This window comes from Mauremys reevesii, linkage group 3 (assembly GCF_016161935.1).
Source record: "Mauremys reevesii isolate NIE-2019 linkage group 3, ASM1616193v1, whole genome shotgun sequence".
Lineage (NCBI taxonomy): Eukaryota > Metazoa > Chordata > Testudines > Geoemydidae > Mauremys > Mauremys reevesii.
This window is the reverse complement of record NC_052625.1, coordinates 120,628,183-120,653,904: the sequence shown is the minus strand read 5'-3', so window position 1 is coordinate 120,653,904 and position 25,722 is coordinate 120,628,183. Positions and strand designations below refer to the sequence as shown.

Sequence of the window (25,722 nt, the reverse complement as noted above, 5' to 3'; positions counted from 1 at the left end):
GTCAGTTTAAGAGGAATCTTGCTATGTTGAAATTAAACATGACTACACCTAATCACTGTCAGCTAGTCTTTCTTTAAAAGTTCATTTGCTTTATAAATTGGACTGTAAATACGATAGCTGGACTGACTTTCCATTCGAATACTCCCATGGAGGAATAACGAATGGTTACAAAGAAAGGAAGATTACTTACCTTATGGTAACTGGAATTCAAGATGTGCACCCACAGTGAATACCCATAAGGATCACACATGTGCTCTGTGAGCCCGGAACCGGAAACGTTTCAAGAGCAGCGTCCACTGATCTGTGCCTCCTCCTCCCAATAGAAGGCACAAGGGGAAGTGCAGAGCAACTGTCAATCACCTCTCTAGTCCCTACTCTACCATGAATGCAAAGAGGACCCAAGCAGTGGGGAAGGAAGGAGGATCATGAACATCCACAGGCACTACATATCTTGAAGAATTCCAGTTACTAGGAAAGAAACAACCTTCCTTTCTTCTTCATTCCTGTGGGTGACTCCCAAGCAGTGCTCATTGAGGAGAAGGGTGCGAGGAAGCACCCCGTACTACACAGCAGCCGAAGGAAGCTGAAGTTTGAATCAGAGCATAATGCTTGGCGAAGGTGTGTAAAGAACCCCAAGTAGCTGCTGAAAGATATAGCTTCTCCCTTCATTCTTTCAGCAATAGTGACAAATAATCTCAGAGACTTCGTAAAGGGTCTTGTCTGGCACAAACAGAAGGCCAAGGTACATCGAGAGAATTAAGCTTGATTTCTTCAGTGCTAAAGTGGGGCCTTGAGTAGAACACTGAGAAGCGAATAGTCTGGTTAAAGTGAAATTCAGAAGACACCTTGAGGATTAATTTGGGATGCAGTCTCAAAGCGACTTCGTCCCTATGAAAGCCTGCGTCTAGTGGGTTTGCCCCAACCTGCCTACCCTCCTAGTGAAGGTCATAACCTTAAGGAAGGCCACCTTCCGAAAGAGGTGTAGGTGGGAACCAAACAAACAATAGCCTCATGAGTGCAGAGGGGACAAGGTTCAGATACGGATCAGTTTAGAAACTGGAGGGTCTCTCCTTCTGATGTCCTTCCAGAGCTTCATAGTCATGGGATGGGTAAAGACTGAGCAGTCCTCAACAGGGAGATGGAACGCATCAATAGCTGCCCAGCGTATCTTACAGAACTGATTGAAGACTTTGGGTCTGTCTGAAAGAAGATATTCCAGGATGAATGGGATTTCCCAATGTCTCAAGAGATAAACAGTGCTGCTGACACCAGGAGAACTGCTTGCATTTGGCTGTATAGCATTTCCATGTAGAGGGTTTTCTGCTGCTGTTAAGAAAAAAGACTGAATGTCCTGGGAGCAGGTTCTTTCTATGCTCATTGTCTATCACGAGATAGACAACCTATGGCATGGGTGCTGAAGGCGGCACGCGAGCTGATTTTCAGTGGCACTCACACTGCCTGGGTCCTGGCCACCAGTCTGGGGGGGCTCTGCATTTTAATTTAATTTTAAATGAAGCTTCTTAAACATTTTGAAACCTTATTTACTTTACATACACCAATAGTTTAGTTATATATTATAGACTTACAGAAAGAGACCTTCTGAAAAGGTTAAAATGTATTACTAGCATGCAAAATCTTAAATTAGAGTGAATAAATGAACTCGGCACACCACTTCTGAAAGGTTGCCGACCCCTGGTCTATCCAAAACACACCATGCAGTATAATTTGTTATAAATCTTTCTATAGAGGAGCAGAAAGAGAAACCATATAAAATTAAGCTTGGATGGATGATGCAGCTGGTTTAGAGCATAAGTGACCAAGTTGGGATGGCAATGTGAGATTAGCTAAATATCCTAACTACTCATTTCCAACTTTACTGATGTTTCAGGTTCTAGAAACTATTTGTATGTGGATTTTTGTTTTAGAAAACATTGCTGCTTCTTTGGTTCTCGCACAACGAGGTAGTGGAATCAGCATTCAAACAACTTTTCTTTAAGTAAGATTCGTTTGGGAATGTCCACTTTTTCATGGTAACATTTATGTTATATGTACAGAGTTGCTGTTTCCAGTTTTTGCTGACAATACTATCAATACCATCAAGCGGCCAATACTGCACTAAAACTGGCCTGTGCAGTTTAAAACGTTCGTAATAGCAGAGCTCCCAACATGCACAATTTCTGAGGATTAAAGGTTAAGAACTCCACTTCAAACAAGGCAAGCAGGAAATAAGCTCCCTTTCTGCACATCTTCAGAAAAGGTACTGGCAGGTATCTCCTATCCTACAGGTCTTAGATGGTCAGCAACCATGGAGAAGCCTCTCCTACATATATTTATAGTCTGCAGGTTGTGAGCTCCCCTCCTACATGTCTTTTAAGGTGACAGGATTTCAGCAGAGAAGTTCTTATCTTGTTCCTAAGGAGGTGTGCAGAAGTAGAGCTCATTCAACAAGAGCAGTCATATAAATTAACAGATTAGATGTGTAAGTTAAGAAAATATACAAAAAGAAATACAATAAGACCTGTGTCCTTCTATGTATACTTCAGATCAGGTGTGCATAACTTTTCAGGTGTGAGAAATGTCTATAAAAACCACCATTCTTCATAGATAAAACAGATTCATATTATTCGAAAGCCCCAAAAAAAAGTTAGCATGTTATTAAGAGTGTTCCAAGCAACTTACAATTTGCCTCAAAACTGATAAGATATTGTTTATTCCTCTCAAATTAAAGAGGGTTGAAAATTATTAGGGAAGCACTACTTCACTTCCAACTATGGAAACGGTACATTTCTGCACAACACTAAATCCCAATTTGGTGAAGAAGCAATGGCAGATCCATATAGTATATTAATGCAACTTTATACACAATCCATCTCAGGATTCCAGTGAGATCCCAGACCGTAAGAGAAAAGCTCTTGTGGTTTACTATGGCACCAGAAACTCTCCATTCCGTTAACTGTTTCCTTATAACTCACTGGCAGCCATCTATTATGATTTATAGACCTGGTCAAATTCACAATGCAATGAGTGGCAAAACTTCCATTAACTTCAGCACAATCAGGCGCAAAATGTCTTACACATAGTAAAATATGACCTTGTAAAATAACAAAAAGAATAGCTGTATTAGCTATAATAGAATCAAACCCTGCAGGTTAATAAGAGTCCTCAATTCCTACAGATCTCAACTGAATTTGAAGGTGCTGATCATATTGCAAGATAAAGAAATTTGGTTATAAGCTTCTTCATGCAAGGACTGTGTCTGTTAATGTGTTTGTACAGCACCAATCACACAGAGTGCACATGTACTGATATGTAACAGCTGTGGAAATCAGAGCAGTGAAATATGCTATTACTTCAATCAATGAAATCTGACTTTTATGACTTTGTAACCAGGGGGTCTCTCACATTCACAAGAGAAACAATTGATTTACACCATCCCATGCACATTCTATAATAGCTTTAAAAGGAATGAACATAAGATTTTTCTTCCGAGAAACTCCATCTCTAAACAGAAGTGTACACAAAACAGAGAGGAGTGGAGGGACATTTTGTCGACAGCTTTAATAAGATCCCTTTGACCAAATCATGCCACCTTCCTTATACTATGCATTGAGAGGTCCTTCATGCACAGATTTCCCCTTGCCCATGCAGAAGGGTAGACTTGGAGGCCTCTGCAACACTATTCCTTCCTTGGACAGTCCAGGGTCCACTTCAGGGGGTAGGAGATGTACTTGAAGCCACTGCCATCCCCACTCACTCTGCAGAAGCTAGCACAGCTCTAGGCTTTAATAACCAGGATGTCCCTGATGGCCACCATAGACAAGGAGGAGCCCACAGTCATTCAGCTCCTAAGAGAGAAAACTGGGGGAAGGCAGAGCCTGCTAGGATCTGAAGTTGCTGTGGAAGTACAGGGTCTACATGCAGATGGCCCTGACCTCCCCCGGATCTCTGGTCAGACTCCAGGTTAGGGAGCGACTTCTCATCTCACTGCCCGCAAGAGGGAGATGTGGGGAAATCTTTGCAAAGAAAGTCTATGAAATCTCTGCAAAGTCCCTTCCTGAAGCTGTGTGTGTGGAAGGGACAACTTAGTCCCTCTTTTTTACTGCATTTGCTGTCTTATTTTTCTTTATAGTTTTTGTTCCCCCCTTTTATGATTCTCTCTCTCTCACACACACACAAACTGATCTTTACACCATTAGCAGCAGACAAGCATTATAGATTTATATATGAAGAGCTAAACAGAATTCTTCTACATTAAGTCACCATCGGGCAAGAGAGAAATTGACTAAAAGTCACATGGATTACTTAGATTACCTCTGTGGTTAGCTTCATTAATAAAGCACTACTGAGCTACAGTGTTACTTCGGCTGCTGTAGTCTGTCTGCTTCCGAAGGTTTTTCTATGCTTATGATGGACAAATGATCAGGAAGCATGGGAACTATGGTTTATGCATGTCAGGTAACCAGCAATACATGGCAAAGTCCCTATGTTCATGCACTCTGGAAAAGGCATTAGGGCAGGCTTCAAGCAATAAACATTCAGCAATGGTAACTACATTTTTATCTTGTGTTATTTCAACACATTTTATTTTATTTAATAAGGCTTCCACAGTTCTTCAATTAGGAACTAGTTTGTTTGTTTGTTTTTTATCTCCTTCCTCTGAAAGGTCAGGGATGGCCATGGCTGGAGATGGGACACTGGAGGAGAAAGGCCAGGTTCATGAGGTGCTACTGAACAGTTTCTCTGTCAGTGCTTGGCTGGCTGGTTCTTGCTCACATGCTCAGGGTTTAACTGATCATCATATGTGGGGCTGTGAAGGAATTTTCCCCAGGTCAGATTGGCACTGACCTTAGCGGGTTTTTGCCTTCCTCTGCAGCTTGTGGGTACGAGTCACTTGCCAGGATTATCTGGTCTCTCTCACTTAATCATTTGCCTGCTATTGCAGGGACCTCAGGCACTGCTGAACCTCAGTCCCTCCTATTCTCTGTCTGTGGTACATAATAGTCTAGTCTCCTGCGGGCTAAAATACTGGGGTCTAATTTTGGTTGTTGGGTTTTATATGCAGGTGCTAGTGGCCTGTACTATAGAGGTGGTCAACTAGATGATCTGGTGATGCCTTCTGGGCTTCTAAAACAGGGGTGGGCAAACTTTGTGGCAGGGGTGTGGGAGGGAGTGTGGGGCGTTGGAGGGGATGTGGTGTGCAGGAAGGGGCTGAGGGCAAGGGGTTGGGGCGCAGGAGGGGTGCGGCAGGGGGTTGAAGGGCAGGAGGGGTGCGTCAGGGAGCTCAGGGCAGGGGATTGGGGTGCAGGAGTGGATCAGGGTGTGGGGCGCCGCATTCCTTGAGCGGCTCCAGGGTAGCAGCAGCATGCAGCGGGGCTAAGGCAGGCTTCCTGCCTGCCCTGGCCCCGCGCCACTCCCGGAACCAGCTGGCACCATGTCCCTGCGGCCCCTGGGGGGGGGTGCCAAAGGGCTCCGCGCTGCCCTTGCCTGCGGGTACCTCCCACAAAGCTCCCATTGGCCGCGGTTCCCCGTTCCCAGACAATGGGAGCTGCGGGGGGCAGTGCCTGCAAGCAACGGCAGTGCATGGAGCCTTCTGCCACCACCACCCCACCCCCCCAGGGCCGCAGGGAAGTGGTGCTGGCCGCTTCCAAGAGTGATGTGGGGCCCACGACGCCACAGGAGTGGTAATCCCAAGGGCCAGATCCAAAACCCTGATGGGCCAGACCCGGCCCACAGGCCATAGTTTGCCCACCCCTGCTCTAAAAGATGACCATAAATAAGAAGGAGAGAAAATGGATAAATAGTAAATAAGATGAAGGGAGGGAAAAACCAGAAAGATAGAGGAATGGGAAAGGGAAGACTATTGGGACAAAAGGGAGGAAATTTTTTTTATTTATTTTAGCATGGAGCTTACAGCGTTGTACATAGAGAAAAGACAGCTCTCTTTATAAACCCCTTTTACAACTGGAAAAACTTTGTAGGGAAACTAGCAATTTTACCCATGTAGACTGATAACACACTGCCCTCTGTATGAAAAAGGCCCGTACCTGTATCTTGTGTAACTCATCAGTAAAATAAACATTCACACATTCATGTATTCTACTTCCCAGTTTTCTGATCATGTAATAGGAGACCCTCCCATAATGCAAGCAAATGAATAGAGAGAAGAATGATGTGAGAAGGGAGGGAAGAATGACAAAGTAGAGGAGAGTGAGAAACCCAAGAGAGTGGAGGGTGAAAGAGCATGAAATCTTATCTAACTGAACTCCCTGACTTGCAGCTTTACTCAACTAGAACAATATTTTAGACTAATTACATTTAATATTATAACCCAGAGTTACTATAAATTCATGTAATTTCTTCTGTGATTTCGTGACATGAATAATCTACTTAAAATTTAGCTCTCGTGTTATGTTGTCTCTAGAACCCTTTAATGCAATTACACCATATTGCATACAGATGGCTACAGGTACAGTATTCTTTATATATCCCCAGAAGCCATTTCCAAATGTATAACTCTCTTTGTTATAACACGGAACATCTAATTATGAATTCTCACAAATTATGAAGATTTTAAGCTATTAGTATTTCCAGAGAAGAGAAAAACCCTCCGGGGAGAGGAAGGGAGGAGTAATACAAAATACAACAGTTTGATCTTAAAATAGCATCCAAAACAGAGTCATCATTTATATGGCTCTGTAAATGCATAAGTCGCTGTACAATACTAGGTCAGTGACAAGTTTTCAAGTCCTTTTTGGCGGAGATTAGATCAATCTCAAGGCACAAGCACAGACAAACAGAACAAAGAAGCCAGGCAAAGATTATATGAAGGCATTCGATTCAATTTGTGAAATGTCACATTCTAGCTTACAACCAAGTCTTTTCTTTTAAAATATATTTACACACACACACACACACACACACACACACCTTGAAATAAGGTGCAATATTTTAAAATTGTATTTACTTATTCGTTTCTCCACTGAGGGTTAATAGTCACTGAAACAGCTTACTAAGGCTGCAGTAGATTTACCTTATATGGAATTTTTTTAAATCAAGACAAGATGCTTTTCAAAAAAGATGTGCTTTACTGCAAACAGGAATTAATTAAGGGAAGTCCTATAGCCAGTGTTATGCAGAATGACAGACCAGATGATCACAGTGTCCCTTCTGGCCTTATAATCTATGAATACACACACACACACACACACACACACAGATTTACTATCAACCTAGCAATCACAGGTAAAATCCTGGCCCCACTGAAGTCCATGAGAATTTTGCCATTTACTTTAGTAGAGCCAAGATTTTACCTCATTTGCTAATAATATTTATATGAGTTCCTTTCTTTCTTCCAGATACAGCCTATTAGCACACAGCAAAAATCAGAAATGTAGACTACAGATGTTTTTTATTTTACATTTGGCACAAAAGACTCCATAAATTACCTCATGCCTGCTATGCTGGCTCGCTTCCTTGTCTTCATATTCAATGTACTCTTTGCCCCCCGTTCCACTTTCGCTCTCAATTCAATCTGATTACTGCAGACAGGGAGTCTCCCTTTTAAAATCAGTTAAAAATTGCTTTACCTCTCTTTTGATAGCATTAATAATAAAATCTTTTATAGATTTGGTTTTACACTGTATTTGTGTACACTTCCTACACTGGGCCCTCTGGGTATACAGCCAATTGTTGAAGTCGAATAAGACATGTTGTACATGAACAGCTGAGTCCAGCATCAGAAGACCACTTAGACCCCCAAGTCAGTGTCCAAATTTAGCCCTTTCCCAGGGATTGGCTTTATTGATAACTCAAAGACACCACCACAACATAAACCTGTGCCCAAGTGTCCTCTCGTAGCCTGGCCATTCCTAGGGTTTCCCTCCAGAGCCTCCTCTGTCCTAGCACCTTAATTCCTTCTCTTTAAAGAGCCAGTCCCACCTCCCTATATACAGGGTGGAGTTAATCATCATGTCTACTATGAGTCAGTCAACAAAACTTCAGTAGTTTTATAGAAGGTTCTCACACTTGCTAACAGAGCGAATCATAGAAGAACTCTTGCTACCCTGGTGCACTGGATTTGGGGAAAAGAGAATAAAGACACCCCTCTTCTTCATTATAAGCAAAGGTAAATAAATAACCTTGACTGTAAAGAACAGTCATGTAAAAGTGGGATGTAGGGAGGTGTATTACAATTGGTCAATAATTTTCAAAAATCTGGTATTTCTATTGAAACATGAAAGAATTTCCACATTTTTCAACTAGCAGTGATATGTACTATACGCAAAGAGGGATCCACTTAAAGATCTACCTAGCCAATGTCTAAAAGTCTCAGGACCATGACTGTTCAAGAGGAAGCTCCAGTACCTCTCATCATAGATAGGATCCAGAAGTGGGACTCAACACTTCCATATCTGAGTGCAAGGGACAAAATCCTGGCCCCATTCAAGTCACTTGGAGCTTTGAGATTAACTTGAATGGGGCCAGGATTTCACCCAACCATTTTAACAAAGCACCAATTTTCTTTACACTTGCTATGGTGCATTTGGAATGAAATCCTTTCCTCAGCCCTTAGCCAAAGTGAGAAAGCCGCTAGGGAATTTCAAAGGGGAAAAAGAGACATGCATGAAGAAATGCTCCCAAGCTACAGAGTAGGAACAGAATCAATTCAGGACTCCCACTCCAACCCAATAACTGAAGTATTCTCTGTGGGCGAGTCCTGACAGGCAAAAAAGGGTTTATTTTTTAATCACATTAGCTTAACAGGATTGAACATCCCTGTTAAGACATAAGGGAAAACTAGACTACGGGCTTGGCTACACTTACAAGTTGCAGCGCTGGTGGAGGCTTTCCAGCGCTGCAATTAACACCACCACCACACTTGTACAGGCAGGGCAACCGCTGCTGCCTGCCCTGGGTGCAGCTGCTGAAAACCATCCCGGGGTTGGGGTATAGTGAGCGCAGCGGGCGACACCAGCGCTGCTCAGCAGGTGGTGTGACACTCACCTCCTACCTGTCCTCCAGGGGATAGGGAGGGAATATCCCTTTCAGCCACTCTGTCAGCCAGTTTGCACTACTGCTCTCTGCTCTCCTTGCCCCCCCTTTAAATGCCCAATAAAAAAATAAAAATCTCCTTCCTGTTGCAGCTGTCAGTGCTGTGGCGCAATCAGTTAATCAGTTACAGGTTAGTTACAACCATACAGGTACGCTGCAAACCAGCCCAGCATGGAGCACAGGAGCACAGGCAGGTTGTTTGGGGTGGGGTTCTGGTGTCAGTGTTGTTCTGTTCAGGCGGCCAGCCGCGTAGCGAGGTTATTATAGATATACAGATAGCAATAGGGGCAGATACATGCTGGATACGGGGACGCAGGTGAAAGTTAAGAGGCGCAAAGGGAGTAGTAGAAAGCCCGCGAGCTGCCCCGATCACCTGCTCCTACTCCACCCACTCCCCGACCGGAGACGGACATGGAGATGAGACAGACAACAGGGGTGGGAGGTGGACCACTGGGCCAACTTGGGTAGGGATGGAGGGGGGGGCAGAGAGGAGAGGAGGGAGAGGGGAGGGGAGGGAGGAGGGAGAGAAAGGGGAGGGAGAGGAAACAAAGAGGGAAGGGCTGGGATGGGGGGCAGCCAGGAGAGAGCCAGGAGCAGCAGGAAGCCAGAGCAAGCAGGCCAGCAAGAAGGCAAGGTCAGCAGGCAGCAGCACAGCGGGAGGGCGGGTTTTTCTTCTGAGGAGGAGGAAGGGGGGGATTTGAAAGGGGGGGATGGATGCATGGGAGGCATGCATGGGGATGTGGCTATGCATGGTGGCGTAATCACGTTCTGCAGCTCATCATCCTATCATCAGCGCTAATCTGCAGCAAAAGCTTCCAGCCACTGTGTCAAGTGTCCTGTCGCGTGTCCAGAGCCACGTGGTCCCTTGTCCCAGTGGGGGGTGTGGTGTCCAGCGCACGGACCAGGCCGGGGGGGGGCACACACGCATAGGGTGGCGGCCATTCCCTCTTGCTCTAAAAAGACTCCCGAGGGGCCTAGCTGTCCCTAGAAATGAAATCGGATTTTAGAACTTAGAGAATGATTGACAGAGATAAAAGAGAAGAGATAGGAAGAGAGATCACTCTCAAGATAAGATCTCCCTGCATCTGCACACCCCTCTCCTCTCACCCCTCTCCGAGCCCTCTCCTCCTCCTCTCTCTCTCACTCTCTTCTCCTATATCACAAAACACCTCCTCAGAGTTCTTTCTTGTCAACTGCTGTGCTTTTCCTTTGAAAAGAAAAGATCAAGTGAGAAGTGTGCAAGTGAGCAAGTTGCAGTGTATGAATCCTGTGTTGGAAACAATGTGTCTGTTGTGACACATGTGTGATGTTGTGTGCAACAGTGAAACAGTGACTGCTGCCCCAAATGTGAAAAAACAAGACTGGAAAAATCAACAAAAAGCAAAAAAAAAAAAAGAGAAAAAAAAAAAAGAAAAAAAGAACAGAGAGAGAGAAATGAAGAAGAAAGAGAAAAAAAAAAAAAGAGAAAAGGAAAGAAGAGAGAGCAGAAAGAAAAAGCGGAGTGGAGTGAGGGAGTAGGCGCTGCTAAGCATCCTGGAGCGCAGCCTCGCATCTATAGAGCACCCCCCCAGGCTCCTAGACCACCCCCGTCCAACTGCCCCCCACCCGCCCCTGCCCCTGCCCCCACCCCCCACCAGCAGCAGCCACCCCCCCCCCCCCACACCTGCACTCTTCCCACAGCTGCAACCATCCAACCACTGCCCACCCCCCCCACCACCACCCCCCACCCCACCCCCCCATGCTACCCCCATCCCCACCCTCCCCATATGCATTGAACCCAGCCAACCACATGACATTCAGCAAACATAACATATGCAAATCATCACCAGTGCACCCATGAAGTGTGTGTGAATGTTGTGTGTGTTGGTCTGTCTGTCTGTCAAATTGTTGTTGTTCTTCTGTTTTTGTGTTTTTTTCTTTTTTGAAAAAAAATTCTTTATTATAAAAGAAAATAGTTAGAAGCTTTAGTAACAGATAATATTATTATATAAGAGAAGGAATATAATATTATAGCAGTGCAGTGCATGCAGATAAGTGCAGCACAGCATAGCACCAAATGCAAGCCAAGTTCAATCCTCATCCTTCCCTCAAGGCATTCAATTCCCTCACTCCTGCCCTCTTCCTGCCTGCCCTGCTGCTCTCAGCTTCTTCCCTGTCTGCCTGGGGCCTGCTCTTCAGCCTCCAGGACTTGAACTCTCAGGGTTCTGCCTCAATATGTTCACCTTCCTTCAGCTGGATTGCACCCTGCCTTCAAGCCTAATTATGCTTCAGCGCTTTGCTTTCCCCAAGCTCTGCTTCCCACAAACATCTCCAGCGCCAGCCTTCAGCCTCCCCACTGGCTCAGCTCAGCTCTCCCAACTTCCTGCTGCTGCTCAGCCTGTGCTCTCCTGCTCCTTTGGCTCAAGGGTTTCATGGTCAGCATGTCTCACGCATGGTGGGTGGTTGCACATCCTCTTCCTCATCTCTGTCTGTGTGCTAAAAGTGTGATCTTTCTGTCTGGGAAAAACTGCCTGCTCCTGCGTCTTCTGCCCACACCTCCATGCCTGCCCCAGTGTGCATCAGGCCACCCTCGAAGAATGTCAACGATGCGCCTGCCTGGCAAATCATGCACACATAGAGAGAACATCGCCTGATGCCACAGGGGGGGAAGAGCAGCCATCAAGGGCAGAATCCGCCACGCGCACCATCCATCAGTCCCCCTCCAACCATCCCCTCTGGAGTTGCCCCAAAGTCACGGTCTTTCCAAGCAGCATGCCGCATGCGCCCTTGCAACCCTGCACGCTTTCTTATTCCACGTTCTTTCTGCATCAAACACGAAAACTCCTGGAGCATGCCCGACCACCTTTCCTTCCACCGGCTTTCCAATTAATTGCCTTTTCACCCTTTTCCATTGCAAGAGCCACCCTCCCACAGTGTCCTTGAGCCCCCCTCAGCTCTTCCACGTGTCGAGCAGCTCCGGCTTTTCTCACGTCGAGCCACGTGGCAGCCACTCACTCAGTTCTCAGACTCCAGCACTTGCTCCCAATCACAGCCTCCACGACGTGCCCAGTCCCAGCCCACCAGTGCCTTCGCACTTTCAAGCGTCGGTCCCCAGCGCAGCGCATTTCGCATGCGCCGTCGGCGCACTGTGTGCCAAATGTGGATCCGTCACTCCATACTCTCCACTGGCACTGCAACTGTGCTGAGCATTCTGAAGCATAGGCAGCTCAGCAGATCGCTCACTCAGCAACAGCGCCCATCACTGCCAGTGCGCATCAGACAGATCACTCAGGCGCCAGAGACTCACAGACAGACAATGCCACAGAAAGAGCACACAATGCGATGGGAATGGGGGGAATGGAAGCTGCATGCCGAATGCTGAGGCGAACAAAGCGGAATGACCTGCACACTCTTCCTTCCCGCCACAAACACCACAATTGCGGGCCGCCCAATGCATGCCCAGTGATAGCTGCCCACAATGCGCCTCAAGTGCAAGCTGGAAGCAGTGCTGCCAGCGTGTGCACTGCAGCGCGCCACACTGCATAGTGTGGCCGCAGCACCAGCTCTGGCACAGCTGCGGTGTGGCAGCACGCACTGCAGCAGCGCTGTGTACCCTACAACACAGCCAGCTAATACAGCTCCAAAAGACATTAGCAGTACCTTACTTGGGCATTCCAATTGTGTTCAACAAAGATGATTTAAACACACACACTTTTTGTTTGTCATGACAGGACCTGGGACTCAACAGCTCCACTCCAATCCACTGCATGCCAGCATCCTGGAAGCCCCATGGAGCCAGGATAAACATTCAGTTTTCCTTTGAATAACAGCGTCAAAGGGCTTGCTTACTTTTGATGGTAAATATTCCCCTTAGCCCCACCTTACCCCACCCAGGGTACTCTCCAGGCTACCAACAGCTACTACTTTTCCTCTGCGTTCTCAACTGTTTAATGGTTTTATATACAGTAAAATCTTCTATATGATTTAATGATGATTCTTCTGATACAATGACCATACCAAGCCCTTGTTCTATTTACATCAAAAGGAGCTGTGCATGAAGATACAGAACATCATGAATATAAGAGTAGAAGTGTTAGCCCTATTTTCCATATTACTTTTGCTAGAAAGATTTTTTTTTTTTAAATAAAGTGGTAAATATTACCGCCCTGTGTGATGTCTAGCTAGGTCACCATCCCTTTGAGCTTCTACCCACAGATACTTTCATCCTCTGATTAATATGAGTCATAGAATTCTGTATAAAGTTAAGTCTCTTTTGCATTAATTCTCAACTATAAAACAAGCCTCCTAAGGATCAGGATTGTTCATACATATGGATAACTTTGTTGCAGAGCAGGAATCCAAGAAGAGCTGCCATTTTTAAAGAAAACCAATCTTGAAAAGCTGCCCAATTTACCCGGAAACATATTTGAAAAAGTTGCCGCTTCCAACACCATCTAGACATGCCGTATCGCAAAAAGAGTAAACCAGACACCAAAAACTGGATAACTAATGATAAACATCTCATACAAGGTTTCTGAGTGACTCAGGAATGATTCTTCCTTGGATATTGCATGTTAAGACTCTTCGATGAATTAAAAGCTGAAAATTATGTTTGTTCCAATAAGCAAAAAGGATTTTTGTTACATAGATCATATCATATGAACTGTCAAAAGTATTGAACAAAATGCTTATTTATAAGCCTATCCACAAGCTTCCATGCATTATAAATGAATTTGGATTTGGAAATTCATGGCCTCTGTCACTACGGGTGCAGAAGGGGAACATGTGCTCAGCCACTCCATGGCTGGCTAGTTTTCAGAGACACACGGTTTTGGGATTACAGGGACAGCTGCAGAAGAGAAAGTGATTAACACCACCAGCCACTCTTCTTTCTCTGGTAACTTCCCAGCTCTCTACTACCTGCTGTACAGCCCCTTCTTAAAAAAAAATCCTTCTCTTGACCATGACAATAGTGCCACTCAGTCTTTAGGCTGCCTTTTCTCAGCCAAGGGTTTGTAAAAGCAGTCTGCCCTTATCACTTTAACCCCCATTCATACAATCAGGGCCCGGAGCTGGATCGTGGAAGAGCTCCAGAGCAGTGGAGCTGCAGGTTTTTGCCTGGAGCTGGAGCGGAGCTGGAGCACAGTTCCAAAGGCCTGCATACAATACTATTCTGGACCAATTCCAATCTGCCAGTGCCACTGAAGCTGCCATACTCCCTGCAGTTAACATCATGTTCCTTCTTCCTACTGCTCCTCTCTCCTTATTCTCCTTGTCCTCCATGTGGGAGTCTGCAGCTGAATATCTACTTCCGGAAGTCACCACATGGACTGTAGTGGTGAACCAAATGGGTGTGAAGAGGCTATTGGAAAGACTCATGTAGTTTTAAGATTTGATTCATCCTCCCTCTTGCTGCAGGAGTTTTTGCACCAGGTGAAACTTGAGGGACTAGTGCACCTCAACAAGGGAAATTCTTCCCAGGGGAGGTCAGGTAGCATATGCGCTATTGCCCTTTCTACACTGTTCACATACTTGCCACATGGCAGCAGAGGTCACAGGGGAATGACATCAGGAAGAGGCAGCACCTCCCAGGTCATGCCTCTGGGGGCTACTCAATTGACAAATGCTGGAAAATCAGTAGGATGCTGAATATTCTGGCAGCAGAGCCAGCTGACAGACAACCAGCTATTTTGGAGAATGCTAACTTGGATCCCAAATCCTTAGATCCTTCTACCTAACCTTCCACAGGCAGCTATGCAGGGTAATTAATTGTCAGGTACAGCAGAGCAAATGGCCAGGACCCATACAAGGTTGGTCACAGCTCTAAGTATATTTGCATGAATTCTTCAACCCCTACTTCTGACCCTTTATAGGTTCCAATGATTGAGTGACTGAGCAAATGCTTTGTAGCTCTGCCTGTGCCAGTCTGACCATCCTCAAATTAGCCAGGCCAGCAAAAATCTCCCCTACAGGGAAGTAAGGGGCCTCTACACCCCTCAAGCTTAGGTTCTGCATATTTTCTAATAACTTACCAGAGGTTCTCAAACTGTGGTCCGTGGATGAGCTCCATTCAGGTGACACACACAGTTCCCGCTAAAGTGTGCGCCTGGATGGCCACACATGAGAAAATGAAGGGCCACCCACCTAATTAGTTGAGCCACACAGGCGTGGCTCCACTAATTAGATGCCTGGACAAGAGGCACATGTAAGGTGAGGTGGTGGCCTTGGGGAGAATAGCAGGTAGGTGGGAGGCAGCGGGATGAGAAGAGGAGGCAGGGGGGAATTTGGGATGTGCCGGGCTGTGGCAGCCAGAGAAAGAGGTGACTTTCCAGGGCTGCAGCTGCTGGGGAGAGATGGCCCTCTTTCCCAGCTTCAGCTCTGTGGTTGCTGTGGCAGGGGAGATTCCCTCAGTAGCATGTGTAAGAGTTTTTAGTGTAAACTTTCAGTTCACAGCACAGTTGTGTGTCACCAAACACTTTACAACAAAGGGCAGAGTGCAAAAAAATTCTTCTTAATTACAGCTGTACAAAGTGAGCCACCATAAGAATTAACAAGTGGTTTTAACTTCTCCACTGTTAAGCCTCAAGCAGGTTGCAAGGCAGAGACAGGCTTCTAAAGAATGTGAAAGGCAGAACAGTTGATACCGCAGACAAGTGTAGAACTATTCCTCTTCCTATAATAACCTATCCGCAACATACATACTCTACTTCCAACAATGGCAGCCCAACCATTTGTTCCTACAACGTCAAGTCCTTCCAGAACCATTAGATTTACAAATCTTTTTCACTTGTGCTTTCTATCAAGATGGGTTATCACTATGTTTGGCAGACACATATGCTTTATCTGTACTATTAAAAAAAGTGGACTTCTAACACACTAGCTTACTCATGTTAAATGTTAATATCCTAATACAGACAAGGTAAGTGCAGCTTTAACATATACTAGCTGGTTGAGGTAAATCCTAAGGTACCAGTAAGGGTTTGCTTTCACCGGCTAACAGCTGTTAAAACTACAGCTTGCCTAGCCTATTCCATGATTTTAACATGTTAGTAGTCAACAGGAGTTAATAAACACCTGTTTAAACACATACATACAGATTTTTCTTACTGTAGACATAGCTGCCCAGGGCAAACCATTAATATATAGTTCTGATTTGTATAGTGAGATAACTTCACTGTATTATAACTTAATCCAATGCTTCTGAGCAGAGTATCTTAAAGAGTCACTTTAGATAGGTATTTTGTAAAAATATATAGGATTACAAAAACAAGTCCATTGCCAGATCAGGAGTTTTGAGTGTGTGTATACAATTGAAAAGATTCCTTAAACGCCACTGAGTAACAATATGACTGCTCTTATACTTTTGCATTTTGTAGAACCACCAATTCTTTGCACTCAACCTCTTAAGACATTAGTGTTTTGTAGTACAAATTCCCTTGAATATATACAGCTTTAAAATTAATGTTTTGAAAAGCTATAGCTTTGAGGAGAGATGTAAGGAGTTAACAGTAACTACCATTCCAACAAGGAAACTCAGTTTACTTCATTATTACTGAGGGACAGTAAAGAGATCGCCTCAATGTCCATTCCCATAATTGTCATACTGAGTTTGTAAACGCCGTTAATCACCCATTCTGTACTATAGCAACCTGGTTTGTGTGTGTCTGGCATAAATATGTATATGATGCCCACTCTATAGAGTGACATTAACTCACCATTTATTGCCCAGCACGCCAAGATAAGCCTGCCTCCTTGCAGGCTCAGAGGACCATCACATCCTCAGTAGCCGAACCTGAATTACTGACGAGTAAAACTTGTTACAGAAATGAAATTACTGAATCTTTCCCCCCACCCCAGCCCCCCCAACCCCCAAAAGAACCAAGTTTTCCCAAGTACTTCTCTCTTTTCGGTACAAACTAAGCACCTAAGTTTCATTAGTGCCACTAGGCAGTTGTGTTCAGAAACTTATAACACCAGGAAAGCTCACAGTGAGTTGCAACCTTATCACAATTTTAATTATGACATCACTAAGTAGGCTGTCTAACTCTTACTTAAACCATATACATAAGCTAGTATGTGTAAGAGAAACAAGGCAACTTCAGGCGTTTGTGGATATGAACTAATCACATTCCTAATGTATTACAAGTCATAAGACTTAGGAAGTTGTTTCTATATGATGTTAATCACACCCTTAGGAGCTTCCTTATTTCAAGTTTGTTGAGCAGGTGGCCAAACCTTCCTCAGATACAGAGACCCATGGCCGCAATAGTCCAGTTTTGGTTACTGAACTACAGTATGAACACAGATGGTCCCATTTATTTAAGGTAATAAACATACTACAAATAAATCATTAGGCAGTTGTCTAAATCCCTGCAATCACTTATCATACTGAACACACAGTCTGAGTGAATGATTGTTTGTCTGGTGGATACTGTTGATGCAGATGAACATTTTCACAGCCTGAACTGTGTCATTAATTGCCTATGCAATTCAAACAATAGTCTAGAGGACTGAGCTTGGGGCTGGGAGTCAGTTTCAGAACTCCCTGTGTGGTCTTCAGCAAGTTACTAAACTCTTACATCTCAGTTCACCCCTCTGTAAAATAAAGAGAAATTACTTATCTAACTCAGAGGTTTTTATGAGCAATAATGTTTGCAAAGAGGTCTGAAAGTGACCTACTCAAATTCTAAAAAATATTATTAGATTTTCAAACAATAGACAGGTGTTAACAGAACTTAGACCGACTTTAGCTTGGCAGAAGTATTTGCCATGGTGTAAATGTTTACCATTTAATCCTTGGCTATAAAGAGGCACATAGGTTTGTTTACAGATTTGTGCACAAGCTAATGTCTACTTTCATTGCAGAATGCGAAATTCCCTTAAACTGCAGAATGAAAACAATTTGGAAACGAAACAGGATGTGAGTAAAGACGTCAAAGACAGCTAGACTTTCAACATTTTCCAAAGCTTTCTGGGTATTTGTGTTGTGTATCACTGCAGATTACCTATAAAGACAATTACTTTACTGGTTCTGGAAAATAAATATGAAAGAAAACAGAATAAATTTTATCTATGCTATACCCAAACATTTAATACACACAGGGCCAAATTACTCCTTGGTGTACACTCCAGGAACTGATCTGGCCCATTGTGTTTTAAGAAAATTAAAATGAATTTATATCTTTCACAGGAAAAAAATATCTCATGATCCAGTTATATAACTAGTGATAGTGTTCCACACTCTGTATCTAATTTTTTTAAGTAGACCATGAGATTTTTCATGAAAAAAGGGGATGGTATTAGTCATCAACGTACTTTACTAAAAAAAGAATTTTTCCACGGATGTAGAATATGCTTCTAACAAAATATTATATTTTCATGGATAAACTATTCTGATCAATTTAATGTGAAGAAGACCGATTGTGTGTCAACCAATCATAATGCAATAACAGCTGGTCAATAATGTTGCAGTCTTCAACTCTACTGCACCAATGTGCAACAGACAAAAAGATATAAAAATCTATACCCATCACTTGGTCCAAGAGAGATATGTAACTGGGGGGGGAGAGGGGCACATTGTCATAAGACAAGAATCTCCAGCTTTGAAAATAATGCCTTAACTTTTGTTTGCCAGTAAGAGACCATTATCTTATGACACCATACCGTTTCAACAGTCTCAGTTTTATTCCTTGTACCAACACAAACAATATCAGATCTGCTAACAGCAAAGTACATTGGCATTCATCATCAATTTTGAATCAGAATGGCTGTGCACCTCTAACTACACTCCTTTCATTTGCTACCCTATACTATTTATGGACACACTTAACTGCAGCAGTTTCTTCAGTCTGTGTTGGAAATTTTTTTTCAGAGATCAGAACTCAAAGGTTGCACTTGACCTTTATCTTCTGTTCATTTTCTAATTAACCATGCATGTCATTCTGTGTTGTGCCAAACTATACATTTGCTTTTAAAAACTGCATTTCATATAATAGAAGAGAGCCAAAGTCCCTTTTTATTTAACTCAGATTATTCCAAAAGCACAACACTGGGGGGGGGGGGGTGGAGGGGAAAAAGAGGAGGATGGAAATCAGACAGTGAAGTAATTTATAGAATATTGCAGACACAGTTGAGATAAAGATTATCGGAACTGAGATTTGCTGAATAAACATGAGTAAACCCTTCATCCATTCATAGACTAAAGGATACTGGACGGTTGATTCAAACACAGAAACAGAACATTCAGTTTAAGTTTAGCCTAAACCAAATGACTTCCCAGTGCAGACACAATGGGTATGTCTACAATGCAATGTAAGCTCAGGGTGAATAGAACTCAAGTTAGCAGACCCTGGGTTTGCTAACTTAGGGCTTGAACATTTTACACTCATTTGTAATCCCAGGTTAGGAATTCTTGAACTCTGGGTCTCCAACCTGCGGCTCCAGCATCTACATTGCATTATGCAGCCCCGAGTCCAACCACCCATATCCCAGATTTCCTAGCTGCCTCCCAAAATGAGGCTGCCCTAGCCCTTGGTTCGTGGCGCAGCGAGGGAAAACTTGACTGTTCAGTGAACAATTAAATTCTTCTTCTTTCATATGGCTTGGGTAGGTAGCCATGACTACAAATTTATATCTAAGTCTGATAGCCAGCACATTGCCACAGCAGTGAGCTGGTGAATGTCCTTCAGGCCCCCAGCAAACGAATGAAGAGAAGACTCAGATATGATGTGCTCCATCGTTTGTGCCTGGTGATCACAGTCGCATAGAGGTGTTTGCCTCATTTTCCATTTAAAGAGGATTTGTCCACATCTCCCATGAGATGTCCTGATGCAATTCAAGCTGCACCAGTCTTTCTGACAAAAATCAAAATCCGGTGGTACCTCAACAGGATCAACAACGAGCTGTTTGTTTTGAGCAGTCAAAATGCTCCATGTGACCCTCCACTGAGCCTCAGCATCGAAGGTAGGTGTAAGGGTCTTGATACAGTTCCATAGAGGGTTGCGGGATTTTAATCTCATCTTTGGCAGGTTCTGCAGGTCATTGTGCAGCGAGATCCTCGCGCTTGCATTGACATGGTTAAGAAAACGAGATGTCTGAACAGCTCTTCTAATCTGTGGAGGCTGGATGTGAGCTAGGACTTGGAGCCAGTCAACTGGAGCCAATTTGAGCATCACTGACACTATGTGCATACTATTATTGAGTTGAGTGTAAAGGAGTTTAGTGTGACTGCTGAGAGACCACACTGGCTCACAATATTCAGCTGCAGAATATACTGACCTCCCAGTGAAGATCGTAACGATTATACTTCCTCAAACCGCCCTTTTCAGGACCAAAAAAGAACAGTTGGCCAGTCCTCCAAGTATACCAATTTAATGTAGAAGGGATGTCCTGGGGAAAAGGACAATGAAATCCAGCCTGTGAGATGGTGGAATACTTTTGGCAGACTCTCAAAGCACAAGTCCCTACTTGCTTTGCAGTAGGGTCTGAACCCTGGATCCCAGCTTCACTCAGGCTCAGACCCTTCACCCTCAGGGTATCCTGAGACTGAGCCCTGGGTTAGCACGATTTGTGTATAGACAGAAGGGGAGTTAAGTCTGAGCCCGAGTCTGAATTCTGGGATTAGACTGTAGTGTTCACATAGCCAGTAAGGGCCTGATCCAAAGCCCACTGAAGTGAATGGAAAGACTCCCATTAACAGGAATAGGTTTTGTATCTGGCCTTAAGTTTAGTGATCATAACAACCGATATTATACACTGCCCAAGTACTGTTATTTGTACCACCGGATTTCAAATAATTATGGCCACTTTCTCAAAGCTGCCAAGTTCCTGCCGTTCCAAAGGAATCCACAGGTACTCAGCCCTTCCAAAATTTAGGCCCTGGGCTGTTTTCTCTTTTAATTTTATGTAGAATATGACAACTTTTCCTATCAAAAGAATAGATAACTAGACAAAAGCATAACTAAGCCTTAGCAAATTATGTTATACATAGTTTTAAAAGATTAATAATTCTTGCTACCAGTAAAGAAACAACAGCATCTTCTTTCATATTACTGTGAGAACATTGGACTATTTGTGGAAGTTCAGGCAGCTGCTAGAAATATCTTATATTTTCAAGCAAAAACATGTCAGCTCAAAAGCAAACAATATTGCCATTTAACTATGCCAACTATTTATATATCATTTAATGAAAGAGACAGATGTTTTGCAACAATGCTGCAATTCCAAAATTAAACTATGCATCTCAATTTCAAAACTAACACAGTAGGCTGATTTCAATGAAATTATTTACAAATTACACCAATGTAGAAGAAAGCAGAATTTATCCCTTTGACAATGATGTATTAATCTAAACTAGGGAACAAAATCATGACGATTTTACTTGAAAAGGAACTGCATGATTTTGCTCCCCCTTCTAGAAAACTGTCTAAAGTGCTCTGCAGTCAGTCCATTTATTTTATTTGCCAGGAGATAGAGGGCCCAATCCTGAAAGCCCTTGCTCCCATGAGTTGTCCTATTCATGAGATCGATACACTACAAAATCATCTCTAAAAATTCAATTCTAAATATTAATCAGCCTGAAAAAGTCTTGCCAATTGCAGAAACTCAGAGTTCAAATGCAGGCCAGAAACAATTATGAAAGTGACATTAAAATTAAAGGTCCAAAACAATGTTAAAAAAAACTGGCTAAAATGTTGGTTGTAGTCCAAATCTGAAACAAGAACCATGCATACAGACAACGATATCTATCGTTTAGGTCCTTCATCCTCTAGGGTGAATGAAGGAAAAGCAGATTATTTAGATAAGATCAGCTTTTGTCATCACCTCTATGTTCCAGCTAACTAAATAGCAAATGATACAAAAAAAGGGGTATTTGAAAACTACATTTGTATAATCTATAACAGTTAGTTCTCCTGCAACCGTGGGCAGTTTATATTTATATCCCTAAATCCAGCTAATTGGTAGCTATTTTATATCTCTAATGTTGCAAAAGAATGATAGTATTTTCAAGTGCCCAACAGCCATATACAGTGTGTTCCCAGCACTGTGACCAAACTGTTCCACATTAATAATAAAAAAAATGGGTACTTTACTGGATACAACACAACATAATTTCAGCAATCAGCGCAAGAAGAATCAAGGGGATCACATAGTGCATTGTTTAATTACAAATAGAGATATACAACACAACTAAACACAATGAGCCAGCTTCTTCTCTGGTGTAAATCCACTGATTTCAAGAAAACTGGCCTTCCCTTATTCTCATCCTTTTACAATCTAAAAACACTTTAAATTGAATTACACCAGGGATGAATTTGGCCAAGATACCATATATCCTGAAAAGTTACACTACCGAAAAAACAACTGACCCAGAGGTATCACTATGTTTCCAGTCACTGTACCAGTGCTGACTCAATTATACTCAGTGACTAAAGATTCATTACCTAAATCTTTTCTTGCCATGTGCAAAAGAAGTACAGATGTGCAATAAGGACTCTTCCTCTAACCCCCAACTTGTGTCTCTCCCTTTTCAGCAAAACAAGTGAGGTATCTGGTGGGGAGAGGGGTTTTTTTTAGTCGCAGATTTAAAAGCAATTATGATCAGCCCTAAATATAGCCCCGAGCTAATTGCATTTCCTCAGCTCAAATGGCTCCCTTAAATGCCCCTCTACACAGAGCAGCCTGTCTGCAAACGCACCACCAGAAATTAGTTGCATTGACCTTCTGCCACCTCCCCAAAACTATTATTCTCCCCTCCACCCCCATCCTTTTGCAACTGTTTCTGAAGCACAACCGAACCGATTGGTTGTGGGGCCGGGTGTGCCCCAAAGCCAGCCTTGGGGGGACGGAGACCACTCTCCCGGCCCTCTGTTTAACCCGGGAGTGGGGAGAGAAGGAGACGTGCCTGGGGGGTACTGGTTGCTCTCTGCAAACCCGGCGCGGTGCCCAGATGTCACCAGGCAGCGCGGGGTTCCCGCTAGGCAGGGGCCGCCCCGGGTGGAGGAAGGGTCCGGGCGAGAGGGAGGGTGGCAGGCAGGCAGGGATGGATACGCGGGCGGGCGGGCTCCTTACCGGCTTTGTAGCTGCGCAAGCCGCCGCCGTCCCCGAGCTCAGGGAGGATCCTGCTGCCCCACATGGTGCCGGGGCCCCGAGCCCAGCAGCGCCGCGAGCTTCCCCGCCTTGCGCCGCGGGGCCCGGCCAGCAGCGGGCGGACGCGGCCGGGCAAGCGGAGCGAAGGCGCCGGCGCCGCGGCCGGGGGCTACTGGGCTGCTCTCGCCGCGCTGCCTCCCCGCTCCGGCCCGGGGGCAGCCGCGGCCATGGCGCGGGCAGGGGTCGGGCTCTCGCCGCCTCCTCGCGGGGCGCAGCAGCGGCGACAAAACTTGCTTTACGCGGGGCCGCCTCCTCCTGCGCGGCCGGCAGCGGGGCGGAGCCAGGGGCGGGAGCCCCGCAGATGCTGCGGCTTCTCGGGCGCTGAGCCGCTTGCATAACCCGGCCCAGGGGGAGGGGGCGCAGGCGGAGCAGCCCAGCGGCCGCGGGGAGGGTGACAGGGGAGGGAGTCCTGTGATCATCGACCGGGGAGGGGCTACCGCTATGCCCCACCCCGCCGTCCCACATACATATCTGCCTATCTAGATTTCCCCCATAGGATACCCGCTGTAGCCGCGCAGCTTTCCCTTATCCCCTCTCTGCCCCTTCCCCCCTGTCCAGTCCTGGATTTCATATCTACAGCCTGGGAGCCTTCAAATCCCATCTGCGTTTCATGGAGCGGGTGCTTTTTTATTTTTTACAAGACCTCAAACCTAAATTCAGCTTAATTTACCTTACAGGACAAAGAGAACTGGAAAACTCCAGGACTGTATATTCCCAGTCCTTCCTCTGCATCCCCAAACATTTCCACTGCCTTCTGCCCCCAAAGATCTCATCTATATTCCTCACATAGTTCATATAGATCAGGGAGAATTAAAAGGACAGCCGCATCGGTGAAATTTGAATACAGAAGGATCTGAAAACTGATTCTCTCCTGTATCTTCCCAAACAAGTTACCAAGAAGAACCTTGCCAGGTGCATGGAGAGAGTAGTAGTATGAACTTGGGATGATATTGGGAGAAGCTGATGACTAATTTGCAGTCTGAGGGTGCACCAATGTATCAGACATTCCCAAAGCTGCTTCTTGCCTTTGCCTTAAGCCCCCTTCCACCGACAGCCAATACAGGCAGACTTGTAACCCTTCCAAAAAGTCCACCATGACTAGCTACTGACCAGCACAAAGCAGAGGAGCCTACATCTCCTCCCTACTACCTAATGTATATAAATAACAATAAATGTACAGAAAAAGGATTTATGTTATGATGACAGAACCTACCTTGGGTTTACTCCCTAGCTTGCACTAGAGAGACATTTCAGCTGCCAAATGAAAGAGAGCTACAACATTATACCTATCTCATAGAGCTGGAAGGGACCCCAAAAGGTCATCTAGTTCAGCCCCCTGCCTCCACTAGCAGGACCAAATACTGATTTTGCCCCAGATCCCTAAGTGGCACCTTCAAAGATTGAACTCACAGCCGTGAATTTAGGAGGCCAATGCTCAAACCACTGAGCTATCACTGAATCCAAGCCCTTCCCACTTTGAAGAGTTTATGATAATAATACATGATTACCATATACTTTTCTGCTTCAAATAGCAGAAGAAAAAAAGATGAAGACCAATAAGAATTGCAACTAATTTGGATTTATTTAAAGAACACTAAAAAGGCCCCCACAAGAATCACTAAGTGCCCTAACAATTAATTACTTACAATCACAAATAACGACCATCCAGCAGAAAAAAAATGCAAATAATGAATTAGATCTGCCAGAAATAAATCAAAAAATGAAAACAGCCACATCCTCAGAACCAGCTTCTGCCTGCCCCCAAACCTCTGTCAAATGGCTTCACAACTGGCTGGCATATTCATTACATTGTTGTTGGTCTGCAGGAGGTGTTAGAATAACTGTATCTCAGTTGGCCCTTCTTTAAATGTGCTTCTGGAAAAAATTCAACCTGACCTCCATCAGAAATACACATCAATAAACAAAGATGCAGCGATAGTGGTTGAGAAAAAATATTTAGCTAACACCCAGTATACATACTTTATTGGACCCATCCTCACAACAGTAGACCACTACAATCCAGACAATAGAAGTGAGGGATTCAGACACTATGCCCTGTGATGAACACAGTATAAATGCATAGTAGCCTAAACAGAGGGTCAGATGGAAGACTACAGTATGTGTTCATTGGAAACATTCAAGCAAGAAACAAACCCTGTGCTTATGTAACTTCTTGCTGATCCAGTGCATTGTGGTTTTTTTTAAATGGTAGCTGATTAACACAAATTATCTTTTATTTTCTTATTTTAACCCATTATGGGGAATCTAATAGATTGGATTTTAGCAAAAACACATTAATTTATCTATCTAGGTGTTTGTAATGCACGTATCACAAAATAGTTTCTAAGCACTGGTTCTAGGTAGAGGCTTCTGGGCAAGTGTACATTGGCTAAAAAACAACAGATAGAATCACAGAAATGTAAGACTGAAAGAGACCTTGTTAGATCACCTACTCCAGTCTCTTGCACTGAGGCAGGTCTAAGAATTATCTAGACCCTCCCTGACAGGTCTTTGTCTAACCTGTTCTCTAAAATCTCCACAATC

The 25,722-nt window shown here is 44.3% G+C and overlaps 1 protein-coding gene across 6 annotated transcripts in view; it reads right to left on the bottom strand.

Moving 5' to 3' along the window:
• Positions 1–25,722, bottom strand: part of CEP85L (centrosomal protein 85 like) — a 219,976-nt gene that overhangs the window by 152,467 nt on the left and 41,787 nt on the right. For 3 of the 6 annotated variants that reach the window (XM_039532809.1, XM_039532810.1, XM_039532808.1), the window contains exon 1: positions 16,746–16,897. The exons of 2 other annotated variants lie outside the window; for them this stretch is intronic. Coding sequence is in view for 1 of the 4 variants with exons in the window: in XM_039532806.1 (XP_039388740.1) it covers positions 23,101–23,164 (64 nt within the window). In the remaining 3 variants the exon portion in view is untranslated. Of the gene's footprint in view, positions 1–16,745; positions 16,898–23,100; positions 23,193–25,722 lie in introns of those variants that run through there. One more of the 6 variants, XM_039532806.1, reaches the window with a different exon arrangement.